The sequence below is a fragment of the Mus caroli genome, chromosome 5 (genome assembly GCF_900094665.2).
Source record: "Mus caroli chromosome 5, CAROLI_EIJ_v1.1, whole genome shotgun sequence".
In the NCBI taxonomy this organism is placed as follows: domain Eukaryota; kingdom Metazoa; phylum Chordata; class Mammalia; order Rodentia; family Muridae; genus Mus; species Mus caroli.
In genome coordinates this window covers 82422640-82439258 of record NC_034574.1, presented here as the reverse complement: position 1 = coordinate 82439258, position 16619 = coordinate 82422640, and the positions used below count along the sequence as shown (strand labels likewise).

The 16619-nt window shown below is 40.2% G+C and overlaps 1 protein-coding gene across 11 annotated transcripts in view; it reads right to left on the bottom strand.

Annotated features, from left to right (window-relative positions):
• The window catches only part of Slc4a4 (solute carrier family 4 member 4), a 422068-nt gene that overhangs the window by 50794 nt on the left and 354655 nt on the right, over positions 1 to 16619 (bottom strand). For all 11 annotated transcript variants that reach the window (XM_029477155.1, XM_029477156.1, XM_029477161.1 and 8 more), the window contains 2 exons: positions 12047 to 12117; positions 3984 to 4175 (listed from right to left, as the gene is read on the bottom strand). In XM_029477155.1, coding sequence (XP_029333015.1) covers positions 3984 to 4175; positions 12047 to 12117 — 263 coding nt within the window. The remainder of the gene's footprint in view (positions 1 to 3983; positions 4176 to 12046; positions 12118 to 16619) is intronic.

Sequence of the window (16619 nt, the reverse complement as noted above, 5' to 3'; positions counted from 1 at the left end):
ATAAAGTATAAAAAGTTAATAAAGGAAATTGATAAAGACCACAAACAAATGAAAAGATATCCCATGTTCATGGACTAGAAAAATAAATAATGTTAAAATGCACACACTACCCAAAGAAATCTAATGCAATGCCTATAAAAATTCCAATGACATTTTTTCAAAGAAATAGAAAAAAATTCTAAAATTCCTATGGAAGCACACAGCACACCAAATGGCCAAGCAGTCCTGAGCAAAGAACATAGCTGCAGCAACCACAATACCTGGCTTCTAAATATGCAACAAAGACAAGCTATTCTCTCTACAGACACTATAATGTAATAGAAAAGCATACTGCCATCACTTGATTTCCAACAAAGGCTCCAAGTGTGTACAATGGAGAGAAAATAAGATGCCTCAATGATCGATGTTAGGAAAATGGGATATTTACATGCAGAAGAAGGAAAATAGAACATTTACCTCACATATGCAAAATTCAACTCAAAATTGATTACTTAACTGAAGAGCCTGAAACCATAAATATATTAGAAGAAAACATAACAAAAGGTGTTATGCTGAGTTTGACAAAGATTACTCTCAAATAAAAAAAAATTCTAACATCACACTTAATTTTCTTACAAGAGTTCACTCCAAAAAACACAGGAAAAGAAATGCTAAATTGTTAAATCAGACTGAATTAAATACAAACGGTTTTGCTCAGCAAGAGAAGCAATTAGCAGAGTAACCGGGCAAGTACAGAGTGGGCACATATTCACCCATGACCCACCTGTCAAGAGGATAATGTATAGAAGGAACTCAAGGGTAAAGAAAGAACAGGGACAAAAAGTGGAACAGAAACTGAAGGAAGGGCCAATCAAGGACTGCCCCACCTCGGAATCCATCATGTCTGCAGGCACCAAACCCAACACTGTTGTCATGGTCAAGAGGCACTTGCTGACAGAAACCTGGTGTGGAAGTTCTTTGGGAGGTTCTGCCAGCAACTGACCAATGCAGATGTGAATGCTTGGAGCCAACCATCAGACTGAGCTCAGGGACCCTGGTGGGGGGCCTGGCAGAAAGACTGGAGGAGCAGAGGGGGATTGCAACCCCATTGGATAAACAACATGAGCCTGGCCTGACTACCCAGTTCTCCCAAAGACTAGATCACCAACCAAGGAGGGTACCTGGAGGGATCCATGGCTCCAGATGCATATGTAGCAGAGGATGGCCTTGACTGACAGCAATGGGAGGGGAGGCTCTTGGTCCCAGGGAAGTTTGATGCCCCAGTGTATGGGGATGCTGGAACAGCGGGGCAGGTGAGAATAGGTGGGTGGGGGAGCACCCTCATACAGGCAAAGGGGAGGGGAGGGAGGAGGGCCGATGTGGGATGGGGGTTGGTGGAGGAAATGGGATATCATTTGAGATGCAAACGAATGGAATGATTAATTGAAAAAAACCACAAAGGAACTCAAGGGTGAAACATATATAGCCCACTTAAAAATGGACAGCATACAAAATAGGCTTAAAAGACTTATAGGCCTAGAGATGTGACAACATGCTCAATGACACTAATAGCCAGAGAAATGCAAATTCAGCCTACAGTGAGTTATGAAGCCACATATGTTAAAGGTCATCATTATCAAGAAGACAAAGGAAAACAAGGCTTGGCACAGATTTGAGGAAAAGGGAATCCTTGCAGTCTGTTGTTAGGAATGTAACTTAGCTTAGCTTGTTACAGAAAATAAGAGAAGGTTCCACCAAAGCATTAAGAGAGCTATCATATGATACAACAGTCCCATCATTCAACATATAACGAAAGAAAATACAATTATTGTGCCGCAGACTCTGTGTACTTCCCTACATCACAGCACCACTCATAATAGCCAATTTACATATACATATACAAAATATATAATTTTATTTTCAATACTGTTATATAATTATATGTGTAGTTGGAATATTATTTGGAATTTTAAAGGGAGGAAATCCTATTATTTGAAACAACATGAGGGAAGCTCAAGGACATCTTTGAAAAGTAAAATAAGTTAGACACAGAAGACAAATACTGCATGATTTTACTTGCATGTGAAAACTTGGGAAGTGAGACGCACAGGCCAAGATAACAGGGAGCAAAAGGACAGTGAGGGTGCGGGCCTGAGCACTCAAAGTTCCATTTCACTGAAGGAGGAAGTTCCTGAGATACACTGTATAGCATGATGACTATATTCGAAATTACCAAGAGTAGGTTTTGTTATCATTATAGAAATGATTTAACCATGTGGAAGTACAGATATGTTAATTAGCTTAATGTAATCATTAACCAATGTAAAATAAACTAAAATATCACATTGTACTCCATAAAATGTATATAATTATTTGTCAATTAAAATAAAAAAAATAGAAAAGATAGTTGGTCTTTTCTTCCACCTTTCCAAATTATAACATCTAAGAGCTTTACACATTTTCCACAGTTCCACCAAGTATGCTCAAAACCCATTAAACTTTTACAAGAAATAATGATCTGTAAAATATGTCACAATGCAATAAAACCAAACAAAACCTAAGATCCCATGAACTCGTAATGACAAAGGCAAAACCACAATCCAGAAGAAACTGTCCTTAAATTTTTTATCCAGGAATCTGTTCTATTTAAATCATCCACTGAAGAAGTAATGGGTTAAGCTCATCTCTAGAGGTGTGTCCTGGGACCTGAATGTCAAATGAATTCAGGAACAGCTCCTATTTGTCAGGAGTGAAGAGGGAGGAGCCTTCAACAGCATCAGATGGGACAAAGGAGGACTCCCTGCAGAGCCAGGCTCCGGACAATGGCCTCTGTGTGTGTGTGTGTGTGTGTGTGTGCCAGTGTGTGTGTGTATCTGTGTGTGTGCACGTGTTGCTCTGTGTGCATGTGTTTGGGTGTACCTGTGTGTGTATATACATCTGTTATCACATTGTGTGCTTAAACAAAGACTGTCTCTGAGCCTGCCAAACATCAGTACACGAAGTCTATTTTAGTCAGATTAAGTAAACCCCTCCTTTATTTCTCTTTACAGAAACTGCTCATTCCTTGAGCTATCTACTTTTAGACATCTTGTTATCAACACTTTCCTTTATTCCCTAGTTTATAAAAAGAAATCAGAGAACCCACAATTTCCTATATGACAATGGATATATGAATTTTCATATTCTTGGGATTAAAAGGGGGTGGGGCTCCTGTCTACTAACATTCTCCTCTGTAAAACACAGTGAAGCAGTATCATGAGGTCAGCTGGTCACTGATATAAATCATGTTTAATGCAGATTACCTGGGACCATTGACCTCTTACAGTACAAAAGCAAGAGAGTAGCTCAGTTTCATTTCCTGGCTCCAAAAAGTGACATTTAATGCAAAAGGTTGGTCTTAGTCTCTCAGAGAACTGTCGCTTTGAGTTTAAGTTCACTTAGGCACAATAACATGGCAGAGGAGGTCTACGTAACCCATTTACATCTGGGTGTTACAGTATTCAGTTCTATGGGAAGGAAAGTCTGGCTCAAATGGCAGCCGTATCTTACACTGATCCTAGGGCACAACATAGTGTAGTCTATGCCCACAGACTGGATTCCAGTATTAAAATGCACGCATGGTCAATGATTGAGAGCATACACTCTCAAAATTGCCAGTGGATATGGAAAGTTTCTGCTTTGTATACTTACACATCATGGACCGAAAGGGTCCTTTTCTCCAGTCAGGTGCTATTAGACGGTGCACATCACACTTCTTCTTCCAAGTACTATAGCCAAAAGTTAGGTTCAAATTATGAAAGCGAATCTTTGGAAGGTTTCTTGAGGCAGGACTATGATTTTATTAAATGTGCATGTACATGAGCAAAGACCAGAAAGTATTACGTAAATGGATAAAGTACTATTGGACGTGTTCAACTGCAGGCGCCATTTTTCATTTTGCAAAATTGCATTAGTGGTGATACAGGGCAAATCGAACGAAAGTTATTTACACCCCAGCTACTTACTGTGGTTGGAAAATAGCGACTGGTTTTGAATTTCTTCATAGCCATAGACGAGGTGTAAGTGCCCAGGAAGAGAATGAAGGACATGAGCGTGATGTCAGGCACGAAGTCACAGTTGTTTCCCACGAGCTTCCCTCCATACTTCACACACTCCTTCTTTGACAAATAGGCCCAGTCAAAGGTGACATTATGGTACTGGAAAGAAAACAGGGAGGGTTTTTTTTATTGTTTCTTTAGAGACTATTGACATCATCGAAAGCAGCTTTTCATACTTAACAGGCTCCAAATGGACTGCACCAGAACCGCCTATGAAACAATCCGAGATAACCGCTGCAGGATGTAACCTGACGAGGCCTCACTCAAGTAACTGGGGATAAAGAGGCCAGAGATTATGAAGAACTCAGTGAGAGGGAGGCAGTGTGTTACACCGTTTGCCCCTCCACCTTAACAATCATCTATTGTTCAACAAAAACGAACCATAAAGTCCTTCTTTCCTGCCGGCCTTCCTGTGGGTCAACGGAGATATATTAACATCCTGAATCTCAAAATGGGAGACTTCAGAAACACCTTTGTTGTTCAGAAAGTGCTTGCTTGTGTTAGCTTGGAACCATGCTCACCAACCTCATAGCACTATCAATGCTCCAAAAGTTATTGGAAGGCAACTAACCCAGTACTTCACAAGTAGGTTATGTCTTATCTCAATAAGTACACCCCGGTGCCTGGAGAAACGATACTCTCAAAGTGTGCATAGTCCCAGACTTCCCCGTGGCAAACCTAATACACCACAGCTTTTTTTCCTTGTTGACTACAGGTCAGCAGTTGGAACGCCCTTGGTGCCTGGGAAGCCACGTGAGAGATCTCCAGACTTGTGTCCCATGATCTGAAGCACACAGGTTAGTTCCATGTGTGCTGTCCTATTGTCAAGACTGAGCATCTTCCTGGCAACTTCCTGCTATTTTCTGTATCTAATGCACAGCAGATTCTCTTGCTAGTGTCATGGGTAGATCCGTGCACCCACTTCCAGCTCCTACCCAACCACAGCTGGCTTCTTTTTGCAAACCACCTTTTGTCAACCAACAGCCACTAAACAGTCACTGCCTAGCACTAGTGAGATATAAGCCACTTGCTTCTGCTCAAAGAGGGGACATTCCTGTGGTACAAATTATATTTCAGAATTCTACATGAATGGGGTTAAGGCTAAACGTAGCTGAGACACATCCTTGTTCATGGTTTTTCTGTCCTGTTTCTCTCACTCAATTTTGAGACTGTTCTCTCAACTAGTGAGATACACTTGGAATTTCTGTATTAGAATCTATTTCTAACAGTCAGCTTACTTTACTTTTAGGACAACTGAAATTAGTGGTCTCTAAGTCTAAGAAACTTTTTCTAGAATGTAAGAATGTAGTCTGTAACCCCTGAGTGATTTGAGCAGGTTTCTCACCCTTAGTATCCAAGAGTACAGGGATGAAGGCCCTTCCTCAGCTTAGTGGCTTGCTGTGATGAAGTTACTTGGTAACTCATTTCCTTATGTGAAAAAACTCCTGTACAGCCTTTTCTTGTATTTGAGCCTTGTTCAGTAATTATTCTTTAAGTATGTTGGCTTTGGTGTACAAAAAGCATTTGTTGATACTGTGACCACAATGGCTGTTCCCTAGACATATATTTCCAGAACCTTCTCTGCCTAAATGAACATCAGTGGGGTTAGTGGAAATGATTGGGTGTCTCGTCTGAGAAAGTTTCTAAATACCTCACAACTTGTGTCTTCTTGGGTTCCAGGCTAAGAGGACATTGTATGATAATGAAAGTTGTTTGCAAATATCTTGTAAAAAAAAGTACGGAATTGTAGATTTCTCGTGTCCTTTACAGGCAAGAGTTTTATGACACACCAAACAAAGCAACCTCTTTTACATGCTAGGAATTCTCTTGATATCTGTGGTCCAATCTGACCAGAAGGGGAGGAGGTTTTCATTGAGCTCAAAAGGTGACGTCACTTGAAATATTTCCTGTTACCTCCGATTGTGTACACTTGACCTGCATAACTGCTCTCTTATTGAACTCTGCAAGGTGATTAATCATGTCTTGTGTTGTTTTCCAGATTTCTGCATATGGACATTTTTTCAGGAGAATAGAGCTAACGTTTAGAGGTCATAATCGGTAACATATTTCTTTGCTTTAAAATCAGCAAAACTGTGCCCTAATTCCACATCAGCAGTGTAACATCAGCAGAATCCTTCCCAATAGTTGGAATTTCCCCAGGGATGTAAGATACCCTGGAACAACTCCAGCAGGAATTTGTATCCATATCCTCACAAAGATGAGGTTCAGGTGAAAATGGCACAGAAACAGACATGGAGATAGGCAGTTTCGCTTGCATCAGTTCATTCAAAATGCCAATACTAATATTTTATAAGTGCCAGATGAATCTCTTATTGTTATCTGAAAACGGCTAGCCTCCAAACCCTGTCTACAAGCAAGGTCTCACATATAAAAACTTTAAGTAGTTAGCATATATCTTCAAATAGGTACTTTTCTAAAATAAAAAGTGTATGGCTTTCCTAAAACCTAAACTGTAGCTGACCGTCAGTTTTACACCAAAGAAAACACATCTATACATTTTGTGTTATTTCATATAAGCTGATATTAAATGAAGATTACTTCTTTCAGACTTCAGACAGACTCTCCATCGTGAAGGAATACATCCAGAGTCACGACTACCTCCTACATTTAAGTCAGCATTGTCTCCTCTGGGTTAATTCAGGAGACCCAACACCTAACTGCCACTGTCTTTTATCTCCTCGTGGGTCTATGATTTTGTCCTTCATTTCTTATGCAAAATACTCTCTCATTGTAGGGAACAGAGCAGATGGGAATATACTCTCAGAGATCTTAGAATTCTCACATTACTTCTTTTTCTTAAGATTCGTATAACACTGCATGAGTAGTTACATTGCAGGCCACCCTCAATGTTTAACACTATGAGGCCTCCAAAAGTTGTCTGCATCTAGGAGAGATGTTAAGGTTGGAGACAGCAGCTGTGAACTGCTGGCCCGGGAGCAATGGCTCCATGCAATTACACATGTGCTGAGGGAAAATGCATAGGGCATCCAGTGTGCCCACAGGGAGGTAGGATGCCATGACAGGCTCTGGATGGATGAGGACAATTGCTGAAAAATGAGCAGGACTGAAGAGCTACCACAGCAAGGACAGATGTTAAAGAAGAAAATACAGTAGCAAAGGATATTCTAGAACACAAGTGCATTAAGAGGTTGATATGAGATTCTCGGAGATAGTAAACACAAGAGCGGTTCATGGTGGGGGGGGTGAGGCGGTAAAACCCACCCAAACTCAACTACTTGTGGAGATAAAAAGAAAGAGGATGGGGTACTGAGAAAAACAAGAATGAAGAAAAAGACAAGTGAGGCACACAGATACTGACTTTGGACTGAGGCTGGGTAATAGCTACAAATGATGTTATAGAGCCAAAGGACTTATAACAGGACTGTGCACACAACAATACAAAGAAACAAAAGAGCAGAGTTCATGTTAGGATATGGGGGGTACCAGAGAGGTCTTGTTAACTGACTGAATAAAAGCCTTCACCAGGTCTGGAATATATGGCATATTCAAAGAAGCAATGTGTTTAAACTAAACTTTCCATTTAAAATGGCTAGGTAAAATACCAGGTCCTCAGTTAGCACTCACCCTTATCAATGACTATTTTTAGTGTAATAATGTTCTATGCAATGTTCAGAACATACACAAAAAATTATTTAATATTCATCTGGCATTCAAATGCAATTGAATATTCCATATTTTATTTGTTAAATCTGGCAAGGCTATCTCATTTAGTTATATGATATTTGAATAACAATAACCAGTGGAAAATTAAAATAAGTTTCCGTAGGGAAATCGAGAATGCACTGACTCCAAACACGTGAATGAACTAACCTAAGTTTTAAGGGATTAAAAAAGATTAAAGAAATAGCAACAATTTTTACAAGTCACCTTAGAGAAATAAAGTGTTTGCTCAGAAATTACTTAATAACACAAAGCCGTAAAGAGCATGTAAGTGTGTGGTTAGGACAGCAGAAGGGGAGGCAGTCTATTGCACTGAGTGCAGAGAAGACAAAATTTACACTGAGCCCTGAGGGCAGGAACAGGCTCACAATGCTTCCATCTCCAAAGGAAGAAGAAAGGACCATGAAGCTAAGAAATAACAGGGAACAAACCTAGTGGATGCAGAAAACAAGCAAGGGACTTGGATGCACATTGCTTCATGTCTGAGCAGACACACAGAAGAATTAGGCCTTGTGAGCAGGGATGCTCATGTGGAGAAACACAGAGCCATAAAGGAGGAGTTAGCTACATGTGACCAATCGGATGGGGTGAACCACATCATACAAAGCGCATCGAGAAAAAGGTTTAAAGAGGAGAACATCAAGCAGCTGATGATGTCGAGAAAGAACATCTCCTGAAAAGAGATGTCAAGTCATCTTTCTGCATCTCATTTTCAAGAGAATTACCCTGCTTATACTAAGTGGATTTGCCCACAATTCTTAAAAATATAAAGATTTGCGTAAAAAATAAAGTACCATACTATCTCCTCCCCAAAGAGTAAGAAACATGAGCTAGAACAGACAAAGGTAGGTAATCATTGAGCCCAGGTGACATGCCTGTAGGGGCCCAGGTGACATGCCTGTGACAGCCCAGGTGACAGAACTTTTCAGTGGGAAAAAAACTCAAGGAGGCCATGTATAAGAAGATTAATATGACTTTCCGTTTCACATGAAATGTATGTTAACTGCTCTGCTCACCCTGAAGGTACATCACATGGCACCACTATTGTTTCTATGGCTGACCATCCTTAGAATTATGTGACTGTAATGGTTCTTACTCCTATGATTAAAAGAATCACCAGTGTAGGGATTGTTAATTCCATTGGGGAGCATAAGAAGCAACAAGTAAATAAATAATAAATGTCTTCTTCAGTGGCTCTCAGTCTGCGGGGTGCAACCCCTTTGGGGGTTGAACAACCCTTTCACTGGGGCTGCCTAAGACCACCAAAAGACATAGAATTGTGACTCATAACAGTAGCAAAATTACAATTATAAAGTAACAATGAAAATAATTTTAGTTGGGGTCAACACAACATGAGAAACTGTATTAAAAGGTCGCAGTATTAGAAAGGTTGAGAGTCACTGGTCTACACTCTTCTTCAATACACAAACACTGGTAAAATAAGTGCTCTCAGTTAACAGGTATATTATAGACAGGAGCTTCAAGGAGAAGAAGCTGGTCTTTTCACTTAGAGCTTTTCCCCACCTGGGCAAACTATATTCGCATGATCTCCAATCTCACTTTATCATATACTGCATATATTTGTGCTACAGTTGTTCAAATTTTTACAAAATGGTGAAGTTTTTTTTAAAAGAGATTCATTTATTTTATTTATATGAGTGCACTGTAGCTGTCTTCAGACATACTAGAAGAGGGCATCGGATCCCATTACAGATGGTTGTGAGCCACCATGTGGTTGCTGGGATTTGAAGTCAGGACCTCTGGAAGAGTAGCCAGAGCTCTTAACCACTGAGCCATCTCTCCATCCCCCCAAATGGCTAAGTTTGATAATGGTTATTCTGCTTGTGAACAAGATTGTATTTTTTGAAAATTTGAAACCACTGCTCCCAGACTAACATGCAAAGCAAGCTGGGTAGTTTGATAATCAGAGTTTAAAATCCACCAGAGATGAGGATGCAAAGAAGTTTAAACAGATTAAGCTGAAATATTACAAGTACCTCATAGTAAAAGAGACTGACGAGCATTGGGTGCCCACTGTATTCCGTGACTTCTAAGGACTAAGGCATTTACCCTCTGAAGGGCAGGACAGCAGAGAAGCAAAGGATGATCTTTCTGCTCAGGAAGCTTGGATGGAACCAGGACAACAGAGTACTCCATGGGGCTTCTTGAGACACAGGAAATGTTCTATGTCTTGATTGTATGTGGAATGCGCTACTGTAAAACTCACCAAAAGTACTACGTCAGAGCTGTGTGTTAAAGGGATCCCTCTAATGAACTTAAAATAAGGACGGAGAGGAATCTCTCCTGAACGGAGCAAATGCTAAGCGATTCTTTCATTCACCTCGTGGGGATACTGATGTAACAGTGGTCTCCTGGATCTTGAAGCTGGAAGCCATAGATGCTAACTCATTGAGGTGGAGTATTCATCAGCGACAGCGCCTCTCAAAGCTTCTTTTCAGTGACTATGTAAAGAATTTGTTATGGAGCAAGAAAGAGGCAGCAATGCACCCATAGGAAAAGTGACAGAAGTGAAGATGAAAGGATTCCAGTAACAAATGAGAAGACTTGGAAATACTTCCTTCATCCTTCCCAGAACACCCCTCTTCCCTGCTAGTTCCCCTGAGACATGCCTACTGCACAGGAGGAGAGCTTGTCTCACTGCTAATGAGGATGAAGGGACAGGCCTTTTCTCCTCTCACACCTGGTTCCTGGGGCCTTAGGAGAGGAAGGCTCCCTGGCCAGGGGCTGCAGGGCACCTTGACTGAACCTTCTCTCATAACTTAATTATGGATGAAAGGAAAAGGAAAATTAAGTCCTGATGACTGTGTGTCTCATGAAGAGTACAGGGAAGCAGAGACAGTGTAGCTCAGCAAACACAGAGCTTGTGCCTCTCAGAAGTCATAGCTACCAAGTCCTCACTACTTCTTGTCACAGTTACTGGGGGATAACAGGCCAGTGGGGATCAGATCTGAGGACAGTAACACTGGCTGCAAACAGCTGTTTCTGCTCCTTGCTGGCTATCTGCTGAATTGGCTCCTGTGGTATCTGTGAGGGTAGAAAGCAATGTAAAAGCGAATGTCTTTAATCTTTTTTTAATTATTATTATTTCAAATGAACTTAGGTTTTTATTGGTTTCCTTTTAAAGCACACAAAAAAATTTTAATTAAAAAATCTTTAAAACCTAGAAGGAAGCATTTCCGCCTCTGTTTTAGGCAAGTTCTTCTGGGTTGGCTGGCAAAGAAATTAAATTTGAATTCTTCCATAGTAATTTTCAACATGTAGATATGTTCTTGCCCACTGTCCCCTACATACACACAGAGGGAGAGAGAAGACACACACACACACACAGAGAGAGAGAGAGAGAGAGAGAGAGAGAGAGAGAGAGAGAGAGAGATACACAAATTATGAAACATAAAGAAGTAAAAATTTAAGGTTTGAAAAAAGTCAATAAGTTCTAAAGGTAAAGAATGAAGTCAGAAGAGCCAGAGAATACAAGAGCAAGAGAGAGATGGGGGAGGGAGTGGGGGAGATGTCATGTGAGAACTGCCCAGGACAGACACAAACAGCATCTCTTAGAGATGCTCTGGGCACTGGCTCACAATATCTGCAGAAGTGTTCTGGTCTCCTGAGAGATGGGCACTCTCTCAATACAAGGTATTATGTTTTCTGTCTTTGTAACTGAGAGATTGATATTCTTTGGTTGGCTTCCATATTTGGCATTGAAGGAACAATCGGAAGCCTGAAACAGCACTTTCCTCATTTTCTCCAATATAAAAGTTGTCTTCCAGCCTGTGACCTTCCATGCAAAACAGCTCATTTCAAAAACTTAATTCCAGGGCCTTAAAGGTCCCTGGTTACAAGCCATGGGAAAGGACACCGTGTGATGGATACTCAGTCCTTTCTAAGTAATGGGGGAAATGTCCTGGTCTGAGCACACTTAGGGAAGGGAGGACGGTGCCATCACTTCAGTCAGACAAGACCCTAGCCTGGCCAGAAGCAGACAACACTGGCTCTTGTTTTCCAACACTCTCCTTGCCCTTGTGGAAATATTTCAAGGTCACAATGAATAGCAGTTAGGTCCTTAAGAAGGTTTGAAAAGAATGTTATATGAATAAATTTTGGTTTCATATTTCTTAAAGGGAATAAAAGCTGGCGTTCTCTTTGTTCCCTCTATGGGCAGTGATGATTAGCTCTGCTAAGTGGAGACCGCATAGCAGCCTATATACACTACAAACTGTGCAGGTGGTTTGAAATGTCAAGTCACTTACCATGTCAGTAGAAGAAATGGTCGGCAGGTCCTCTGGGGCTAGTGTGGTATCATTAGACACTGAGAGATTAACTGTAAGAAAAGGACAATTTCTTAATATGAAAACTAAAATAGAAATAAAGTGAATACATGACTTTTAAATCACAGAAGGGGCATGAAAAGCTCTGCAATAACATGAGTATTGTAAGTGTGCTCTTAGACCTAAACAAAACAAAACCTTCAGCAGGATTGTATGGCAGATATTTAAGAGATGGCCTTAAATTTTGTTTGTGTTCCTAATCAATAACATTTAGTGCTTTCCTAGTTTGTTTTTGAGGAAAAGAAGTGAAGGAAGCCGAATTGAGAAGAACTGACACATGGCCAAAACTTGGGAGCAAGGGCTAAATCTCAGAATTTTGCCAGTGTTTTTACTATCTATAATTCTGTCTCCGGTACATATGCAATATATATTTATCCAATGGCAATATTTACTGTCAATTATTAAGCTGCTTCCTGGATTCAGGTACAGTGAAAACCTAGAACAGTGAAGATTAACTAAGTATTAAGTAATTTGTACTGTTAAGAAAACTGAACTGTACATGATATAATCTTTGCAAACTGTATGAAAAAGCATTAAATGAATGATATAAATATAATGAGGATGTATATATATTATATATTTACATATATATATTATATATATACACGTATATATATATAATCAACCTTAAAAACATTTTCATATAATGAGACATCATTTGTAGATTTAAGATGTGACTTGCTGAAGATTTAAACTAACCTTTACTTTGGAAACGTTTCATTCGTTATTTTATGGGTCTAAAAATTAAAATGTAATATTTTAATTGAAACATTTCATTTTATCAGATAGACTCGTTTTCCACCGACAGAAAGATATGCATTTTAAACTGTTATACAGAGAATATACTTAATTAGTCGCAATATGAAACAACATCTATTAAGCTTTGATTTGAGAACCATATCATTTATACAACATTCTATTGCAACCATGCTCTTTGGGTCTCCCCCATCCAGTGAAACTCCAGACTGTCACTTTATCTCTCTGTGCTTCCGAGTTTCTCTATGTAAACCTTTAAAGACTGCATGACTGTGTTTGATAGTTGAGATATAAAATGGGAGACCCATGAGAAGGACAGAAGGACCATAGCTTTCCACTACTCTTCCCCAGAGTTTACAATGTCTGACTCTTCACTCACAGACACTCAAAGTGGTGATCCACGGCCAATGGACAAAGCTGGGGATGAGGGTTTCCCCACTGGAAATGATTGAGAGTAAATACAGACACAGGAAATGGACAAGACAAAGAAACTAAAAAAAACGTAAACGACTGGCCTGGATCCTAGTTTGGATCAACAATAAAATCTATTCTGGTCACTAAAGGTTGGGCTTTAGGAGAGTATGAGCCAGAAGATAGTGCCTACCACACACACAGCCTCCCTAGCATAAACATATGGTGTGTTTTCTTCTTCTGTTTCATTACAAATCCTAGAAAGGCTAAAGAATGCTTGGCCTAAGCAAAAAGAAAATAATCCTTAAAGAAATAATAAAATAAAGTTAGTCAAGTACTATTAACAAAGCTAGGTCTATAGTACCTATTTTGTTCTTGGAAAAAATAAAAAGTATGTCTTCTTATGTGGTTTGAATAGGTATGGCCACCATAGACTCATGTGTTTGAATGCTTGGTTCATAGGGAGTGGCACTACTATGAGATGTGGCCTTGTTGAAGGACATGTGTCATGGTACAGGTGGGTTTTTGAGTTCTCATATAAACTCAAGCTACATACAGTGACACAATCCCCTTTTGCTGCCTGTGGATCAAGATGTAGAACTCTTGGCTCTTCCAGCACCGTGTCTGCCTATGGGCTGCCGTGCTTCCTGCCATAATGATAATGGACTGAACCTATGAAACTGTACGTTACAATTAAATGTCTTCCTTTATAACAGTTACCTTGGTCATGGTGTCTCTTCACAGCAATGGAAGCCCTAACTAAGACATCTTATAATACTCAATTTGTTCATTTTTAAAACATGGTATAGGTCTAAAGATTTACCACAGTCAATAGAGTGTCTGTCTAGCAAGTATGGGCCCAGGGTTTCAATCTTGATGGTAGTTAAAGAACCAGGGTGGGAGATGGCATACTGGAGGCAGAAGATCAGAAATCCAGGGCCATCCTTGGCTATGTAGCAAATTTGAGGCCAGTCTGGGCTACATGAGACTCTGTTTCAAAAAAATAGACAATAAATAAATAAATAAATAAATAAATAAATAAATAAATAAATAATTCTAGGAAACCGTCATAGGTAACCTTCACATGATTTGAATATTTGGAAAGGCAAGCCACCTGAGAGATGCCTTCCCTAAATGTGCAGTCAGGAGGATCACCTGAATGTAGATATTATTACATTCTGTAGTCTTTCCTTTCTACAGGCTTCTTGCCTAACCAAGATCTAGATAATGATGTTGATGGGCCGGGGACTCAGGGTGAGCCAGGGCTCACCAGTGAGTAGGCATTCAGGCCCTGTTCAGTGTCTGGCAGGCTGCTCTTTCTCCACTAGCTTCTCAGTGCTTCACCAGCCTCCTATGACAAGATGGTAAGAGTCTCTGTGGAACACATTTCTCAGCATCCCAACAATGGCTACAGAGTGGGGGAAGGAATGTAAAACTCTAACTCTTTGGAATAATGATAGATAATGCAGACATTAAAATAAGGGTCTGAACTTTCGATAACTGCTCCCAAGTATTGGAAATGTATAAACTCCACTCAACTATATTTCTTTATATTTTCAGGGTCTGTCTGAGATAAACTAGTAAAGTACACTGGCCCTAAGAATCCCAGAACAGGAAGACATATATAAATACTCTGCTTATTTTAATAATCATATATATATATATATATATATATATATATATATATATATATAAACACTTCTATAAATGTACATTGGCAGGACTTGGTAGAGTCCATAAATGAGATTAAAAGTAAATTTCTTTAGGCTCACTGATGAGAAAATGATCGATTACAGCTGGGCTTTTGATCTACAAGGGCCATTGGGCACCATTTAGATCCAGACAGAGTATAAACACTTTGGCATCCAGTTGCAGACTGATCCATTTATAAGGCATCTGCAATATCCTTAATTAGGATTCTGAAAAGGTCAAAAGGAGAAGCCCAGACACACTGCACTCTGTCTTCACTCTGGGCTCAGCATCAAGGCTCAGGGGGAAAGTGCAACTCTTTGCTTTAAGAGCCTGGCTAAGTTAGGTCCAGCCAGTCACCACTGCCAAGTCAATCCACTCTACGCCAGGCATTCCCAAAGGTTCATGTTTTTCCATTATCTGGATTTTCATTTTTTTGGTCTTCCTTATCTCCTTATGTTATCAAAGTGGAGCTGATACTATGGAATGACTGCCGGAAGTAGACATTTTAAAAGTGTGTCTGTCAGTTTTCAATCTCAAGCTGGCCCTTCCTTCTCAGTGCTTATGGAGAAGTCTAGAGAAAGAACCAGGAGATACAGTGGCTTCAGCTGCAGGAAGGGATATGTGTCAGTGTTGGCACACCTCCCACACAAGATAACCCTCTCTATTCACCATGGATGCCAAGGCTCCACATGACCCTTCTTTATACACTAGCAGGAATTATAGCAACAGGAAGAGGTACATGCTCACTAGAGGCCATGTGGTCAAATGTGAACAACTGGTTACTGCAGGCAGGTTGGGCTATACAGTGCAACACATCATATGAGAGAGGGGTGTAGCAGTCCTGGCCTAAATGTCGACTGTGCCATCCATGTTCGACATGAGCCATCCATAGGGCTCTGAAACTCCTTCCCTAGTCTTGAAGGAGCTACTTCACTTTTCTTGGTCCCCGGCCCTTCGTTCCTGTAGTTAGATTTGAATCTAACCATCCCATAAAGTGACAAAGCAAATTCGGTCAAGGAACATAGGCAAAACTGCTAGCACTGTGTGAGTTTCGAGTTTCAAGGTTGGAGCCAAGTTAATGGTGCTAATTTCACTATTAGCTCTATGACCTGGAGAAAGCAGACCTTGACCTGGGGGCTGCGGGGAATGTCAGCTACTTCTCAAAGGTGTTATAATGATTAAATCTATAGATACTGTGCTATTTAAACATAGGTTTGCTGAAATCCCCTGGTAAATTCCTGCCATTTGGCTGGTGCTTACTAAACACCAGGCTAATCTGAATCTGCATCACAACAGGGTGTCATGGCTACAGTAACTCAGAGCAGCAAACAAGGAGGATCTGAAGGCCACTCTGTAATTACCAGGCTTCAGTGGTTTATTCCACTCTAAGCACTGCCTTACTGAAATCAAGTAAGTGGGTAACCGATAGAAGATAAAACCAGATGAATTTGAAAATTGCCCTTTCTAACTCAGTNAAGAATTGAGTTGGAATTTTGATGGGGATTGCATTGAATCTGTAAATTGCTTTCGGCTGGATAGCCATTTTTACTATATTAATCCTGCCAATCCATGAGCATGGGAGATCTTTCCCTCTTCTGAGATCTTCTTTAATTTCTTTCTTCAGAGACTTGAAGTT